At 58.2% G+C, this 15,010-nt stretch overlaps 2 protein-coding genes and 1 long non-coding RNA gene across 4 annotated transcripts; 2 read left to right on the top strand and 1 right to left on the bottom strand.

The window, feature by feature from the left end:
* Nucleotides 1–534: 534 nt before the first annotated feature.
* LOC110215276 (tubulin alpha-3 chain) lies at nt 535–7,073 on the top strand. 2 transcript variants are annotated; one of them, XM_020996630.2, is made up of 5 exons: nt 535–630; nt 2,334–2,556; nt 3,444–3,607; nt 4,962–5,642; nt 6,681–7,073. In XM_020996630.2, exons 1-5 carry the CDS (start codon nt 628–630, stop codon nt 6,975–6,977), a joined length of 1,368 nt encoding a protein of 455 aa, XP_020852289.1. In that variant the 5' UTR covers nt 535–627; the 3' UTR covers nt 6,978–7,073. The 2 variants fall into 2 exon arrangements, with proteins under 2 accessions (XP_020852289.1, XP_020852290.1); XM_020996631.2 differs by having other exon boundaries at nt 3,459–3,607.
* A 2,085-nt stretch (nt 7,074–9,158) lies between these two features.
* LOC144457156 (uncharacterized) lies at nt 9,159–12,978 on the bottom strand. The gene is made up of 2 exons (XR_013486515.1): nt 12,595–12,978; nt 9,159–9,781 (listed from the first exon to the last, which is right to left on the bottom strand). It is a non-coding gene; the product is annotated as an uncharacterized LOC144457156 (long non-coding RNA).
* THAP7 (THAP domain containing 7) lies at nt 11,571–14,715 on the top strand. Its single transcript, XM_020996395.2, is given in 6 exon segments — nt 11,571–11,642; nt 11,780–11,859; nt 13,084–13,239; nt 13,340–13,480; nt 13,770–13,872; nt 13,874–14,715. Coding segments are annotated over 5 exon segments (945 nt in total). The 5' UTR covers nt 11,571–11,642; the 3' UTR covers nt 14,339–14,715.
* The last annotated feature ends 295 nt before the right edge of the window (nt 14,716–15,010 follow it).

Raw genomic sequence — 15,010 nt, forward strand, 5'->3', positions numbered from 1 at the left:
TTGCTGCCCCGCCCCCGCAGGACCTAACACCTGGAGACAAGGGAGAAGGGGCCTGAGCAGGGCCACGCCCCAGCTAACGGAATCTTGGGCTAGCAGAGCTGCAAGGGACCCCATTTTACAGGAGAGTAAACTGAGGCCCAGAGGAAGGAAGGGCCAGTTTATGCGCTGGGGTCCTGTCTTCTCCAGGAGGTCCCACCCAGGACTGGCAGCTCGGCCCCTCAGGTCCAGCAGGAAGCAAAGCTGACCATCTTCTGGGAAGCCTGTACCCATTTGATAGAGGAGGAAAGGCAAGGTCCTCGGGGAGGGGAGTCTACCCGCCGTTTGGTCTTTTGCGCAGGCGCAGAAGTCACTCCCGCCCATTGCGCCCTCAACGCCCAACCACAGCTTCCGCCCAGCCCTCTCCAACCTCGGCAGGGGCGCGGGCGCAGGCGCAGTAGCTTCGCGCCTCGCGCCTCGTGGCGCCCACCCTGCGCGCGCACCGCGGCCGTTTCAGCCAATGGGCGGCGGCGCTCGGGTGGCTCGGCCAATCAGAGGGCGGCGCGCCGCGGGCGGTGCGCGCGCCCTCAGTCAGTCGTTGGTCGTTGAGGGCGGCGTCGTCTGTGTCGGTGTCGGTGTCGGCGTCTCATCATGGTAGGGGCGGCCGCCCCCGCGGGCCTGGGCCCCGACCCGCCTCCCCCCTGCTGTCCGCCCTGCTCGGGGCCTCTGCCCGGACCCCGGCCCCGGGCCCGGCTCGGAGGGAGACGCGGGGGGAGGGGAGCATTGCGCGGTGCCCCCCCCACCCCCACACGCAGTTTGCCAATCCGGGGCTTGCGCTCTGTGGTCTCCGAGGCCCCACTCCCAGCCTCAGTTTCCTCATCTGTAAAAGGAGGGGGCTGGGTTTGGGGCCTAGCGCAGAGCCTGGTACACAGCAGGCACTTATGACGTGCTCATGGGCGGGCACGGCCCCCTGAGGGCTTGGGGGAGGGGAGAAGGGGAAGGGACCCTGGCCGGGCGTGACGGGCTTGAGGCCCCGCGGGCAGAAGCCCGGGCCCTGGGACGGACCGAGGCCGAGCTCCGTCCACGCCCTCCGCCGCGTGCCTCAGACCCGGAAAGGCACCTCGTGCAGCCCTTCATTTTAGCGGCTGGGGAAACCGAGGCCGGGGGAGCGGGTGGGCCCCGACCCATGGGACGTGGTGGGGGCGGGGGCTGGGGCCTCGCCCTGGGGTCAGGGGGCCCGCCAGGCTGGTCACTCCGTGGGGGGAAGGAAGCTCCGGACCACGCGGCTGAGGGGCTTGAGAAGTTAAATGACCTGTCCAGGGTCACAGAGCCAGCCCCGTTGGGCACCTGCCTGTGTCCCCGCGGCCAAGTCTCACAGAGCTGCGGATGGGAAGCATTTCCTAAGAGCTCTCTGTGTGCCAGGCGCCAGGGTCACGGACAAGAGCGGAAGCCCCTCCGCCTCGCCTCGCGGGCTATCCTCGCGAGTCAGAGATTCGCAGGACCTGTGAGGAGCACCTCCCCCCTTTGATCCTGGGCTGGGAGCTTAACCTCTCTGAAGGCTGCATGAGACATTCCCTGCAGCTTCCTTTTGAAATGTGAAGCTAGGCAGTGGATAGAGCACCGGCCCTGAAGTCAGGAGGACCTGAGGTCAAATGCGGCTTCAGACCAGACACTTGACACTAGCTGTGTGACCCTGGGCAAGTCACTTAACCCCAAGTGCCTAAAAAAAATAATAAAAACATGGTAAAAAAGAAATGTAAAGCTTAAGTCTGGTAACGAAATTGCATTTAGGAGCCAGTGTGCTGCAGGTCCCTGCCCCCTCCTTCTGCTGTGCGTACACGCTCCCTTCTGAGTTCTTTACCCTGCCACCTGGAGGCTGCTCCCTCCTAAAAACCGGGGGGGGGGGGGTGTCTTCCTGACTGAAGACCTAGTAGGTGGGTGATTAAAACAAGCCAGGGAGGTAACATGAGTAGACAGATGCTTTGCCCCCGACTTTAAAGGACTAGATGATTGTCAGCCGGTCAGGCTTCCCCGCTCTCAAATGCTGAGTGCTTCAGGGAATCGCTCTGATATGGACGTAATTAATTAGCGTTCTTTCTGGCCTGGTTCTGGGGGAGCCGGCTCCTGGAGCCGGTCTGCTGGGCGGACAACCTTGGGAAAACCATCTAATCCTTTTTTAAAGGCTGTTTCCTAATCGGTAAAATGAGGGCAACAGTGTTTGCCGGGCCTTCCTATTGTGAGATGAGGGATAGGAATATAGGAAACGGTGAGACATGGAAAGTTGTGGTGTTTTATTCTATTTCATGAGCTCACCTGCATCCTGGAAGAGTAACGGACGGTTGTTTTCCTTTCCACAGCGTGAGTGTATCTCCATCCATGTTGGACAGGCAGGGGTTCAGATTGGCAATGCCTGCTGGGAATTGTATTGTCTCGAGCACGGAATTCAGCCTGATGGTCAGATGCCAAGTGATAAAACCATCGGTGGCGGGGATGATTCCTTCAACACCTTCTTCAGTGAGACGGGGGCCGGCAAACATGTGCCCAGAGCTGTGTTTGTGGACCTGGAGCCAACTGTAGTTGGTACGTACTCTGCTCATGAAGGGTGTTTTTAGCCAGAGTGGTGGGAAAACCCACAGAGAGCTGGGTAAATGGAGTCAGAAGTGGGGCGGGCCGATGGGTGATGAGGAAGGGCCGTGTCAGATGGAGGGAAGGAGCTGGTTCTGTCCTTCCCCTAGCTCACATAGAGAGGCCTGGGGTGCAGAGGTGAAGGCACCCCTACTCCATATGAAAACAAGCTTCCTTGTGAAAGCCAGCCCTGTGTCTGCAGCACACCAGGAGGGGTCCTTGGAATTGAGCACAGGAGCACCTCATCATAATGTGGTGAGGCCTTCACGGCGTGAGACGCACCCTGACCACATCTCTGCCTCTTGCAGCGGCGTGATGGCCACACTGCCCCCCAGCAGAGATCCCAGCATCCCCAGAAGTCCTTGGCTTCCCCTCCGTTCCTAAACTCCTCAAGCGATGGGGAGCGCTCGTTTACAGGGCATGCTTTGTCTCACTTTTGGGAAAAGTGAGGAGGTTAAGATGCTTCCTTAAGTGGAGCCTCCACCTGCCTCCCAGTAGCTAATATGCATCGCTTCTAGGGCTTCCCTCCCGAGTCCAAGAGACTAAGTCGAATCCTCCTCTCGCACATGACAGCCTTTCCGGTATTTGAAGGCAAGTAATTGAGGGCTGGCTGTAATTGCATTGTGGTGTATGTTGACTCTGCTAATATAAAAAATTCCGTTTAATCCCTCAGAATGGTAAGCGGATTTGTGGTGCTTAGAGCCCCTGTTGCATTTAAGTCTTTTATCATCTGGCTTTGAGAAGCAGCTCCTTCTTTACGGGACTTGGGATGGTCCCTGAATTTGCCCATTTCAGCATCCAAGCCCAGTTAACAACATACTAAACGAATAACCAACCCCTAGCTCGCTCTTGTCTAGATGAAGTCCGTACTGGCACGTACAGGCAGCTTTTCCATCCTGAGCAGCTGATAACCGGAAAGGAGGATGCAGCCAACAATTATGCCCGAGGCCATTACACCATCGGCAAGGAGATCGTTGATCTGGTCCTCGATCGGATTCGCAAACTGGTAGGAGCTGGGTGGACGGGAGCCTGGCTGTGGCCACAGACGAGCGGGAAGCCGAGTGTTTCCAGCCAGGACTGATGGTTAAACCAGGGCAAAGCCTTTCTCTGCATCCTCCTCTGCACCACCAGTGGGACAGCCCTGCACGCAGGCAGCTTGTATTCGACTGGATTTGGGGATCCTTGGTTCATGACTCTTCAGGTTTTTGACAAGAGTGACCCATTCAGTCAGTAGAAATGCAGACTGGAGGGGCAGCCAGGTGGCACAGTGGATAGAGCACCAGCCCTGAAGTCAGGAGGACCTGAATTCAAATCTGACCTCAGACACATGACACTCACTAGCTGTGTGACTCTGGGCAAGTCACATAGCCTCGTTGCCTAGCCAAAAAAGAAAAGAAAAAAAGCGCAGACTGCCAAACACCCTGTGTGGGCACCATGGGAAATGAGGCAGAAACCCCCAAAAAATAGCTTTTGGACCCACCATGAACATCAGCTGTTCAGTTGAATCCATACCTTGTTTGGGGGGAGGGGCAGTTGGAGTTCAGTGACTTGCTCAGGGTCACACAGCTAGTAAGTGTCTGAAACCAGATTTGAACTCAGGCCCTCTTGACTCGGGGCTGGTGCTGTACGCAGTTAGCTGTGCCTGAATGCATACCTATTTGCATGAGATGTTAGTAAGCTCTGGGAACATGAGAAAACCAGAAGTCCCCGGCCCTCAAAGAGACCCTTTGCGAGCCAGCAGGATCAAATCTAAGAAGGGGGTGAGATGAGGGAGGCTTCCCAGAGGAAGTGACGTCTGTGCTGGGCCTTGAAGGAACACAGAGACTTGGTGGAGCAGGAGTTTGGGCGGGGAGGGCAGAGCAGCTGGTCCCACAGCCCAGGAGAGGCTGAGGAGGAGCTGAAACACCTTAGTGTGATGGTGCGCCCCGGGGAACAAAGCGGAGCCTGTAATCAGTGAGCGTGGTTCCCATTCACTAAGGGAGGTAGCGCAGATACATTGGGCACAGCCATCCTGTGAGACCCCAGGCCCTGCAGCTGAGAGGCCCCTGAAGTGGCCTGCCCAGGTGGTCCCCTGACGGGTTGGGGGCGGGGCCCAGGACAGCAATCCAGGCGGCATGTGGAGCACCTGCCCTGCCCTGGCACGAGCGCAGAGCTAGAGACCAGTGCCAAACTCGGAGCGCTATTGCAACAGGCTGTCCTGTGGTACCACAGGGGCTCATTAAGTGCCGCGGGTGGTAGTCTCCAAGTACTGGGGTTGGAGGAATGGCCAGCAGTCAGCCAGTGGGTGGGAGGTTGGGGGAGCCTGCTGGCGGCCTCTTGGTCCATGGGACTGACGAGGTTTCTCCTCCTCCCTCCCTCAGGCAGATCTGTGCACCGGGCTGCAGGGCTTCCTCATCTTCCATAGCTTTGGAGGAGGCACCGGCTCTGGCTTTGCCTCTCTGCTTATGGAGAGGCTCTCTGTTGATTATGGCAAGAAGTCCAAGCTCGAATTTGCCATTTACCCAGCACCCCAGGTTTCCACGGCGGTCGTGGAGCCCTACAACTCCATCCTCACCACGCACACGACCCTGGAACACTCCGACTGCGCCTTCATGGTCGACAACGAAGCCATATATGACATATGTCGGCGTAACCTCGATATCGAGCGGCCTACGTACACCAACCTGAATCGTCTGATTGGGCAGATCGTCTCCTCTATCACGGCTTCCTTGCGCTTCGATGGAGCGCTGAATGTCGACCTGACGGAATTCCAGACCAACCTGGTGCCCTATCCACGCATCCACTTTCCCCTGGCCACCTACGCTCCCGTCATATCGGCCGAGAAGGCGTATCATGAGCAGCTGTCCGTGGCAGAGATCACCAACGCCTGCTTCGAGCCCGCCAATCAGATGGTCAAGTGTGACCCGCGCCACGGCAAGTACATGGCCTGCTGTATGTTGTACCGAGGGGACGTGGTCCCCAAAGACGTGAACGCCGCGATCGCCACCATCAAGACAAAACGTACGATCCAGTTTGTGGATTGGTGCCCCACAGGATTCAAGGTAACCTGGGGTCCCTGGGGTCATGTTTCAGTGGCAGGAAGCTATAGATTTAGGAAAATGCTGTATGAAATCCTATAAGGACACTTCTTCAGCCCTGCACACATTGGGCAGGAAGTCGATTTGCTCTTTGGGACCCCAGGTGTGATGCTGCAGACTCAAGAGGTCTTCCTGGTTGGCTTTTGTCACCCTGGAGATATTTGGAATGGCCTTGGGCAAGGCACGGTGCTGGGTCCCCGGAGATGAGAGAAGTCTATAAATATAATGCAAAACTGGATGGGAGCCCAGGGTGCCGTGAGAGTGGGTGTTGACAGGGGCCTGAGATCATGTCCTGCTAGATGGAGGTCAGGGAAGACTTCTAGGAAGGATGGGGGCGGGGCCCAGGATGTCACTTGGCAGAGGGGAAGGCGTTGCAGGCGTGGGAAGCAGCAGCCTCAAAGGCACAGTGTCAGGAGGGTGAGGGACGTGTTCTCAGGGTGAGTTTGCTTCAGGTGTGCTCCTCTGGGGGATAGGCTTCTACCAGAAGAGGACACTGGAGCCCAGACGCTGCCTGTGTTTGTGGTCAGCAAGGTGGGCAGGGCAGAGGGCCCCCGGCTTTCCCAGCATCCATAGCTCCTGGACATGGTGTCCTCTAGTCTGCCATTCCCGTGACGCCCGCCCCTGTGGACAGTGTGTGCGCACTGCGAGGGCTCTCTGTCTTTCCTGTCATGCTGTTAGGTTCAGAATGAGTTACCCCGCACCTTGGCAACATCGGCGCTTGGGCCTGTGAAGGCTCCAAGGCAGTTGATGTAAAATTATGGGGGGAGTTTACAGCGCATTTTCAGTGTCTCTGGTGTGAGTAGGAAACCTCACCCTTGGAAGGTCAAAGCACTAGCCTGGATTTGTGCCCGAAGCAATGAACGGAAGGATGTTTCTGGGCTAGTTTTGCAGTGTTTGACACAATCTGGGGAGTCAGGAGAACACATGGGGCCCCAGGGTCAGAGTGGTAGTGATGACCAGTGATAGTTTAACACTGACATTCTCTTTCCCTCTCCTTGGCAGGTGGGCATCAACTACCAGCCTCCCACCGTGGTGCCCGGTGGTGACCTGGCCAAGGTGCAGCGGGCCGTGTGCATGCTGAGTAACACCACGGCGATCGCAGAAGCGTGGGCGCGGCTGGACCACAAGTTTGACCTGATGTATGCCAAGCGGGCCTTTGTCCACTGGTACGTGGGGGAGGGCATGGAGGAAGGCGAATTCTCGGAGGCCCGAGAGGATCTGGCGGCCCTGGAGAAAGATTATGAAGAGGTGGGCGTCGACTCGGTGGAGGCAGAGGCCGAGGAAGGGGAAGAGTACTAGGGGGCGAGGAATGCCGGAGAGCCTCACCTCCCACCCCCTGCGAGTGTACCTGGTTACATAATTTGTTTACGAATAAATGTTTACTTTTAAAGCAGAGTTTGGCTTGATGCCTTTTCACCCAGATCCCAAGGCCATAGATGCTCATCTTTACAAGAGGAAGCGCCCTGCCGGGTGCCTAGTAAGGGGTTGGGAAGGCCCTGCTTGGGCTCCTGGGGCTGCTGGGCACGGTGACTGCAGCAGTGACCTCCCGTGACAAAGCCCTTGTAAAAATAACGGCTGCACACTGGTCAGTCTGCTCAAGCCTTGGGAGGTGCTTTTCTGGCCCTGCCTGAGGCCACTGGAGAGAAAGGGGAACAGGAAGCCACGCTAGCTCCTGCATGAGGGCAGAGAACCCCGTAACTTCCAGGGCCCCCGGCCCCTCCCAGGATCCCACTGGACCCTGAGCAGCTTCGCTCCATGCAGTCGTGGTCAGAACCACCAGAGGGCACTCCCACCTCAAAAGTGAGAGCAGATGGAAGCCTCCGTATGCCTAGGGAAAGGGCCTGGGCAGCCAGGTGTGGGGTGTGGGTTTAGGCCTCACTGGGCCACCCGCTTCACCTTGCCAGTGACCAAGTGGTGGAAAGAGCTCTGGGTTTGGAGTCAGAAGATGAGTTCAAATCCTACCTATGTAACCTTGGGCAAGTTGCACTCTAGGCCTTGGTCTCCCCTTCTGTCAGAGAGCCATGTGATCTGGTCCCCTGAATTCTGTGACCCTCAAAGGAAATCTCCCAAGAATCAATTTTTAAAATTTATTTTTAGTTTTCAACATTCGCTTCATAAGATTCTGAGTTTTAGGTTTTCTCTGCCTCTCTGTCCTCCCCCTCCCCAAGATGATGTGCAGACTGATGCAGGCTCTAAACATAAGATTTTCACATTAGTCATGTTGTAAAGAGGAATCAGAACCAGTGGGAGGAGCCATGAGAAAGAAGAAACAGACAAAAAAGGGCAAGCAGTCTGCTTCGATTTGCATTCAGACTCCAGAAAAACCTGGACAGACTCACGTGGACTGATACTGAGTGAAGTGAGCAGAACCAGGGGGACGTTGTACACACCAACAGCCACACTGTGCGATGACTGACTTGGACAGGCGTGGCTCTCCTCAGCGATGCAAGGATCTAAGACAACCCCAAAAGTCTCATGACGGAAAATGCCGTCCACATCCAGAGAAAGAACTCTGAAGTCCCCCTGCTCACCATTTCTTACAGCACAATAGCATTCCATCACATTCCTGTACCACAGCTTGTTTAGCCATTCCCCAACTGATGGGCATCCCCTCCATTCCCAATTCTTTGCCACCAAGAATGAAATTCTTTAAGCAACTCAATGGAGAAAGAAAATCTCAAGGTTTTGGTAGCCATGAGGCTACTAAGCCTTCAGAATAATGGGGTTTGGGGGGGGGTAATTAGGGTTAAGTGACTTTCCCAGGGTCACACAGCTAATAAGTGTCAAGTGTGTGGTCTGAGGCGGAATTTGAACTCAGTTCCTCCTGACTTCAGGGCTGGTGTTGTATCCACTGTGTCACCTAGCTGCCCCCAGAATGTTTTTAAATGCACAAAACAAAGGAGTCCAAAGGAAATCGTTGGAATACAATTAACATTTTTTTTTTAAGTTTACAGACTCCAAAGTTAAGATCCCCACAGAAATGTGCAGGGAACTCAACAAGCAATAGGATGTAAATTCTCTGAAGGCAGGAGCTTTTCAGTTTTGTCTTGTGTGAGGGTGTTCACTCAGGCCCCACTGGAGGGCCAGGCAGGCCACCTCCCCTCCACTGGCTGGAGCCTTTACCAGCATTGTGTATGTGCAGGGGCACTCCCCCCCCCAGTTAGGGAGCCAGTGACTAGCACCTAGTTCCTGATTTGTTCTTTCATCATTTCAGTCATTCCAACTCTTCATGATCGCATTTGGGGTTTTCTTGGCAGAGATCCAGGAGGGGTTTGCCATTTCCTTCTCCAGTTCATTTTACAGATGAGGAAACGGAGGCAAACATTTTTTTTGGTGGTTTTTTTGGGGGGTAACTGGGGTTAAGTGACTTGCCCAGAGTCACACAGCTAGCAAGTGTCTGAGGTCATATCTGAACCCAGGTCCTCCTAACTGCACATCCAGTGCTCTGTCCAGCGCGCCACCCAGCTGCCGTAACGTGAATTAGTTTTTACAAAAGGATTTTTACTTCCAATTCAGCCAGGACAAACATACAAAAGATTCCCTGAACGTCTGCGGGGCATGCTCTCCTTGTCCCACCTGAGTCCACTGAGGGGACAGCGTTTGTCTGCCCTCGTTCGTGTCCAAAGGCATCACCCCTGCCAGAGGAGCCTCTCCCCTCCAGCGGGTGCAGGTCCTTCCAGCACTGAGGCTAGCCTGGCCGCAATGCTCCCTTCATGGGATGCCACAAGGGACGGAGTCACAGGTCCCCCTAGCGGTGAGGGAGGCAGAGATGGTGGGGGCTACCAGGCCTCTGTGAATGCCCCAGCAGCCAACTCAGCTTCCTCAACGCGTGGTTAGCTGACCAAAACCAGCCAGGGTGTCTACACGGGCTCCATGGTGTCTCCGCGAGGCACCGCCTGCTGGCCACTGACCGCGTTGTCGTGATGCTCCCCAGATTCTCCAGGTGGGGTGGCACCGTCTGGAGTGGTCTGGGCACACGCTGCACTCCCGCTACATGAGCATGTACTGACTGGATGTGGAAGGTGGAAGCAGGAGCAGATGAATGCAAAGGCCCAGCTGGGGGAGGCGATGACCAGAGGCACTCATATCTTACCTTCTCTCTTCTGAAAAGATGAAACAAAAATGGCCAATAAGAGATCTGGTGCTGAAGATGAGCAGGGAGATTTGATGAGAGCCCCATTCAGTGAACAGCAAAGAGCCAATCTGATTAACTTCCTTTAGTAAAACTGTCATAGGGGTAGCTGGTGGCGCAGTCGATAAAGTGCTGGGCCGAGAGTCAGGAAGACCCGTTCAAATCTGGCCTCAGACACCCCCTAGCTGGGTGACCCTGGACAAGTCACTTCACCCTATTGGCCTCAGTTTTTTACTCTTCTGTCAAATGAGCTGGAGAAGGAAATGACAAACCCCTCCAGCATCTTTGCCAAGAAAACCCCAACGGAGTCACTAGGCAGACAGGACTGAAAAACAACTGCCCCTTGAAAAGAGGAGGAACATAGCGGGTACGGAGAGCCCAGAGGGAGAGATGGAGCAGGCCTGGCCCTGGGAGAGTGGGGCCACAGACAGCCATAGTACATGGCATTAAAGGGATGGTCATGGAAAAGGAAGTGCCAGGGAAGGCCCCTTCATCAAGAGCGCATCCTGTCATTAAGAGCCAATCACCCGAGACTTCAGAGGCCTGACAGCGAAGCGGGCCGTTCACCTTCTGGGCGAGATGATGGCTGTGAGGGGCAGCACGAGGCCTCCATCTGAGCACCGGAGCGGGCAAGTTTGTGAAAAGGGCTTTTTGTTTTAATCCTTTCCATTTGATGAGAGGATGGTGGGAGAAAAGGTAGCAATGGGGCTGCTAAAAAAAAAAAGGAAGAAAAGAGGGCAATGAAGCATTTAAAGAAAGCAAAAGAGAAAAGGAGGAAGGCCAGGAAGAGACAGACCCAGAGCTGTCGCACGGGGGAACGGGCTGCCTCAGGTGATGATAGCCTCTCCCTCACTGAAGATCTTCAAGTCAAGGGGATGTTATCTAACCCAGTCCCATCACATTTTACAGTCAAGGAAACTGAGGCACAGAGCGAATCGGTCCCACAGGGATCACAACACAGCCAGCATTCGAAACCAGCCCCTCTAACTCCAAATCTAGCCCTCCCTGCTCACCCGCAGGGCCAGCAAGCAGCACTAGATGGATGCGGTGCTGGACCTGGAGTCAGGATGTCCCGAGTTCAAACCCTGCCACACAGCCTCCCATCAGACCCCTCTGACTACAGAGCAGGGCCTATTTAAAGCAGTTGCACTCGGCTTCCTTGTCCCATTTCCCACCAGCTACACTGCTTCTGGGGCCACCCCCATTTCCGGCCTCCTTTTGTGGAGGGCAGGGGCTGTGCCTTAATTTGCATTTGTATCCCCAGCGCTTAGTACAATACCTGGCATAGGGCAGGAGCTTAATAACTGTTGAATAGTGCCACATTGGCCGTGTGACCCTGAGTAGGTCACATCACCTCTCTGCCTCAGTTTCCTCAACTGTAAAATGAGGAAAAGTACAGCACCTGCCCTCCAGGGGGAAGAATTTTAGTTCTATATGCCTGGTACAGAGTAGGCACCAAATAAATGCCTACTCCCTCCTTCGGAGCCTCAGTTTCCCCAAGTCTAAATCAGGAACAAGAATTTCTCCAGGGGAGGGGCTTACGCCAGGGCCGACCTGAGCCAAGTACGGATCAGCCCCGGCCCCGCTCCGCCCCCTCTGATTGGCAGTGCCCTTTCCCCTCCCGCCCTATCATGGCAAGGCCCCGCCCCCTCCCAGCCGGCCCATCCATCCTTCGAAGCCTCGCTCTCTCCCCGCCGCCGTGAAGCATCCTGGGTAAACGGGCCACTTGCCCCAGCCTCCCTGCGCAGGCGCAAGCTCCGCCCCCTCGCACGCCCTATAACGGTGGGCGCGCTCTCGCGAGACCACGTCCGTGGCTTCGCGATGGAGGAGTCGTGAGTGCGGCCAAGGGGGAGAGGGGCCGGGCGGAGGGGAGGGGCGGGAAGGGTCAGGGCGGCGCGGGCCCAAGCAGGCGGAGGGAGGACCACCCCGCGTAGGCTCAGGCCACGCCCCTCTGCCCTTTCTCTCGCAGATGCCCCGGCACTGCTCGGCCGCGGGCTGCTGCACCCGCGACACGCGCGAGACCCGGACCCGCGGGATCTCTTTCCACAGGTGAGCGCGCCCCCGCCCGACGGGTGCGTGCGTGCTGCGTGCCGGCGTGCGCCTGCGCGGGGCGGGGCCTGACGGCGTCGGCGCATACTGTGCGTGCGCGGGAACAGGCGGCCCCGCTCCAGCAGGGGGCGGTGGTGCGCCCGGGCGGCGTCTGCCTGCCTGTCCTCGGGGAGCTTACCTGGTAGACCCGGGCAGGTGTGGGGGAAAGAGGGGCCGAGCAGCAGTCTTTCGTTAAGCGCCTGCTGTGCGCCAGGCGCTGGGCTAAGCGCTGGGGATCCCGGGAGAGGAAGGCAGCCCCGCCCTCGGGGAAGCTTACAGTCTGGGGTGGGGGCGGGGAACGCAGCCGGCTCCAGGCCGGGAGGGCCTGGGAAGACCGCCGCGGGGGGTGGGGTTTTGTCCAGGAGCCCTCGGGGTTCCCGGCGCGTGGGAGGGGCGGCCCAGGTCGGGCTCCAGCTTGGAAGGCGGCCCGAGGTCTTCCTCGTGGACCCCCGCGGCTGCGCACGCCCTGGGGGGCCGCGGCCCTGAGGGTCACGCCTAGCAGCATTGCTCCCCCTCCCGCCACCTGCCTAGTGTCCCGCCGCGCCGGCCTTGGCCTTCTCTGTGTTTCTCGTTTCCAGCCTCCGGGCCTTTGCCCTGGCTGTTCTGATGTTGGATGCCCACTCTCCGTCCTCACCTCAGCTCCTTTGCAGCACACCCCCCCCCGACTCTGCTGAAGGCGCCCCCTCCCACGTTTACCTGGTGTGGGCAGACTCCCTGTTCTTCACGTTCCCCCATAGACTGTTCGTCACCGTAGCTTGGTGCCTGCCTCCCCCGGGAGGCAGGTGCTACTCTTACCCCCGTTTTACAGACGAGCACACTGAGGCTTACAGAGGTGGCTGGTACCCATCACAAGGCCTGGCACGTGGTTGGAAGAACGTTGCTTATTTAGATACAGTGCAGACCCCGTTTCCCCACCTCGTGCCTCCCCACTGGTGGAGTGGAAGGCAGCGGCTTTCAGTGGCCTCTGCGGCTTCCTTCCTCCCTCTGGGCCAGTTTCCTCTTCCACTAAGTGAGGAGGTTGAGGTTCCTGGCTCTCCTGCTACACGGGCCTTAGGGGGGGTCTGGATCTGGAGGGGGCGGACCCAGTTCCCCAAAGGTGGGAACCCCCTGCGGGGGGGGGTGGAGCAGGGCAGCCAGTGCCTGTGGCTTCCTTCCTAAGGGCCGTGGGGGTGGGGCTCCCCTCAGGCTACCCAAGAAGGACAACCCTCGCCGAGGACTCTGGCTGGCCAACTGCCGGCGCCTGGACCCCAGCGGGCAGGGGCTCTGGGACCCGGCGTCTGAGTATATCTACTTCTGCTCCAAGCACTTTGAGGAGGACTGCTTTGAGCTGGTGGGGATCAGGTAGGAACGGGGTTGGGGGGGGGGCTTTCCCTGGGCCCTCAGGCGGGGGTGGGGGTCCAGCTGCAGCAGCGGGCCAGAGGCTCATGGTCTCTCCTCACAGTGGCTATCATCGGTTGAAGGAAGGGGCTGTTCCCACCATCTTTGAGTCATTCTCCAAGCTGCGACGGACATCGAAGGCTAAGACGCACGGGTACCACCCCGGCTCTCCCGACCTTTCCCGGCTCAGAAGGTGCAGGCGCCGGTAAGTCCCCCCATGATTGTCTCCCTTTAGGGTCCGTGGGGAGGGACCAGAAAGGAGAAAAGCAGGGTGCAGTGGGAGACCCTGGGGCCTGGGCCTGCATTTGCCCCTGACTGGATTCATGATCCTGGGCAAGTCCTTTCCTTTCCAGGCCTCAGTCTCCTCATCTGTAAAATGAAGGCACTGGGCGAGTCAATCCCCAAGGCTTCTCGGGCAGGGATGGTCCTTTGGCTCTCAGGGAGCGTGGGGGAGGAGAGTCCTTGGATCTGTGCCCTGACATTTTCCTCCACAGCTGCTCCACGGGACGGGCACCCCCTCCCCCTGTGAATAACGCCCTGGTGAACGGGCCCACTCCCGTCGATGTCCCCTGCTTCCCTGGGGAGGAGCTGCCCGCCCCCGAAGGCCCCCGCTCCCCCGGTGAGCCTGCCGGCTCTGCCTCCTTCGCCAGCCCCCAGTGGCCTCGTGAGCCCTTTCTCTGACCTTCTGGAGCCCCTGGAGCCTCACGGGGATGAAGCAAGTTGCGGGACCCCACTGTCCCCGGAGCGGGAGCCCTCACCCTCGGCAGCCCGGCCCGTGTCCCCTTCGGCCTACATGCTGCGGCTGCCGCCCCCGGCCGGGGCCTACATCCAGAATGAGCACAGCTACCAGGTGGGCAGCGCGCTGCTGTGGAAGCGACGGGCGGAGGCGGCCCTGGACGCCTTGGACAAAGCCCAGCGCCAGCTACAGGCCTGCAAGCGAAGGGAACAGCGGCTGCGATTGCGGATTGCACGGCTGCAGCAGGAGCGGGCACGGGAGAAGAGGACCCACGCGGATGCGCGGCAGGCCCTGAAGGAGCAGCTGCAGGGCCTCGAGCTGCAGTGAAGGGGCTGTGTCTCCCCTGCCAGGCAGCTGCTCTCTCCCAGAGGCCAGAGGAGTGCGGGCCTGCCCTGGGACCCCTGCCCCAAAGGGCCCCGGCCTGAGGCCGCCTAGGCGCCACCGGTGTCCATCTCAGGCTTTTGGCTCCATGGTAGTTCTGGGATCTTAAGCTCTCCTGCCCGGGTTTCTCTGCCCACCTGCTCCAGGCACAGTCTGTCCACCCCTGCCTGGGTCCAGGCTCAGAGTAGCCAGGGCAGGTGAGGCCGGGGGCTGCCCACAGTGGGCAGCAGAAGGGAAAAAACCAGCTGGAAATCAGGGCTTTGTTTCACTTGCTCTCATGTCAAACTGTTCCCTGATGGCAAGTAAAGACCCTTGGAGACCCAGCTCTTCACCCAGTTTATTGAGTGCCCGGCCAGCCGGCTCATGTCCTACGAGGGGCAGCTGGGAGCACCCGCCATCTGCCCTCTGTTCCAAGCTCCTGGGGAACTTAGCTGAAGGCCATCCAGGCCCGTGCAAGATGGAGGCCCAGAGAAGTGACCGGGATGGCGCTGCACAGGCTGGATGGGGCAGAGCTAAGTAGAATGCACACAAACGCATGGACTCACGCGAGAACTGAGCTGAGTAGAACACACGTGCACATCTATGCGCATGCACACACGCTGTTCTCAGCACACATGA

This window comes from Phascolarctos cinereus, unplaced genomic scaffold (assembly GCF_003287225.1).
Source record: "Phascolarctos cinereus isolate Bilbo 61053 unplaced genomic scaffold, phaCin_HiC Scaffold_4;HRSCAF=312, whole genome shotgun sequence".
Lineage (NCBI taxonomy): Eukaryota > Metazoa > Chordata > Mammalia > Diprotodontia > Phascolarctidae > Phascolarctos > Phascolarctos cinereus.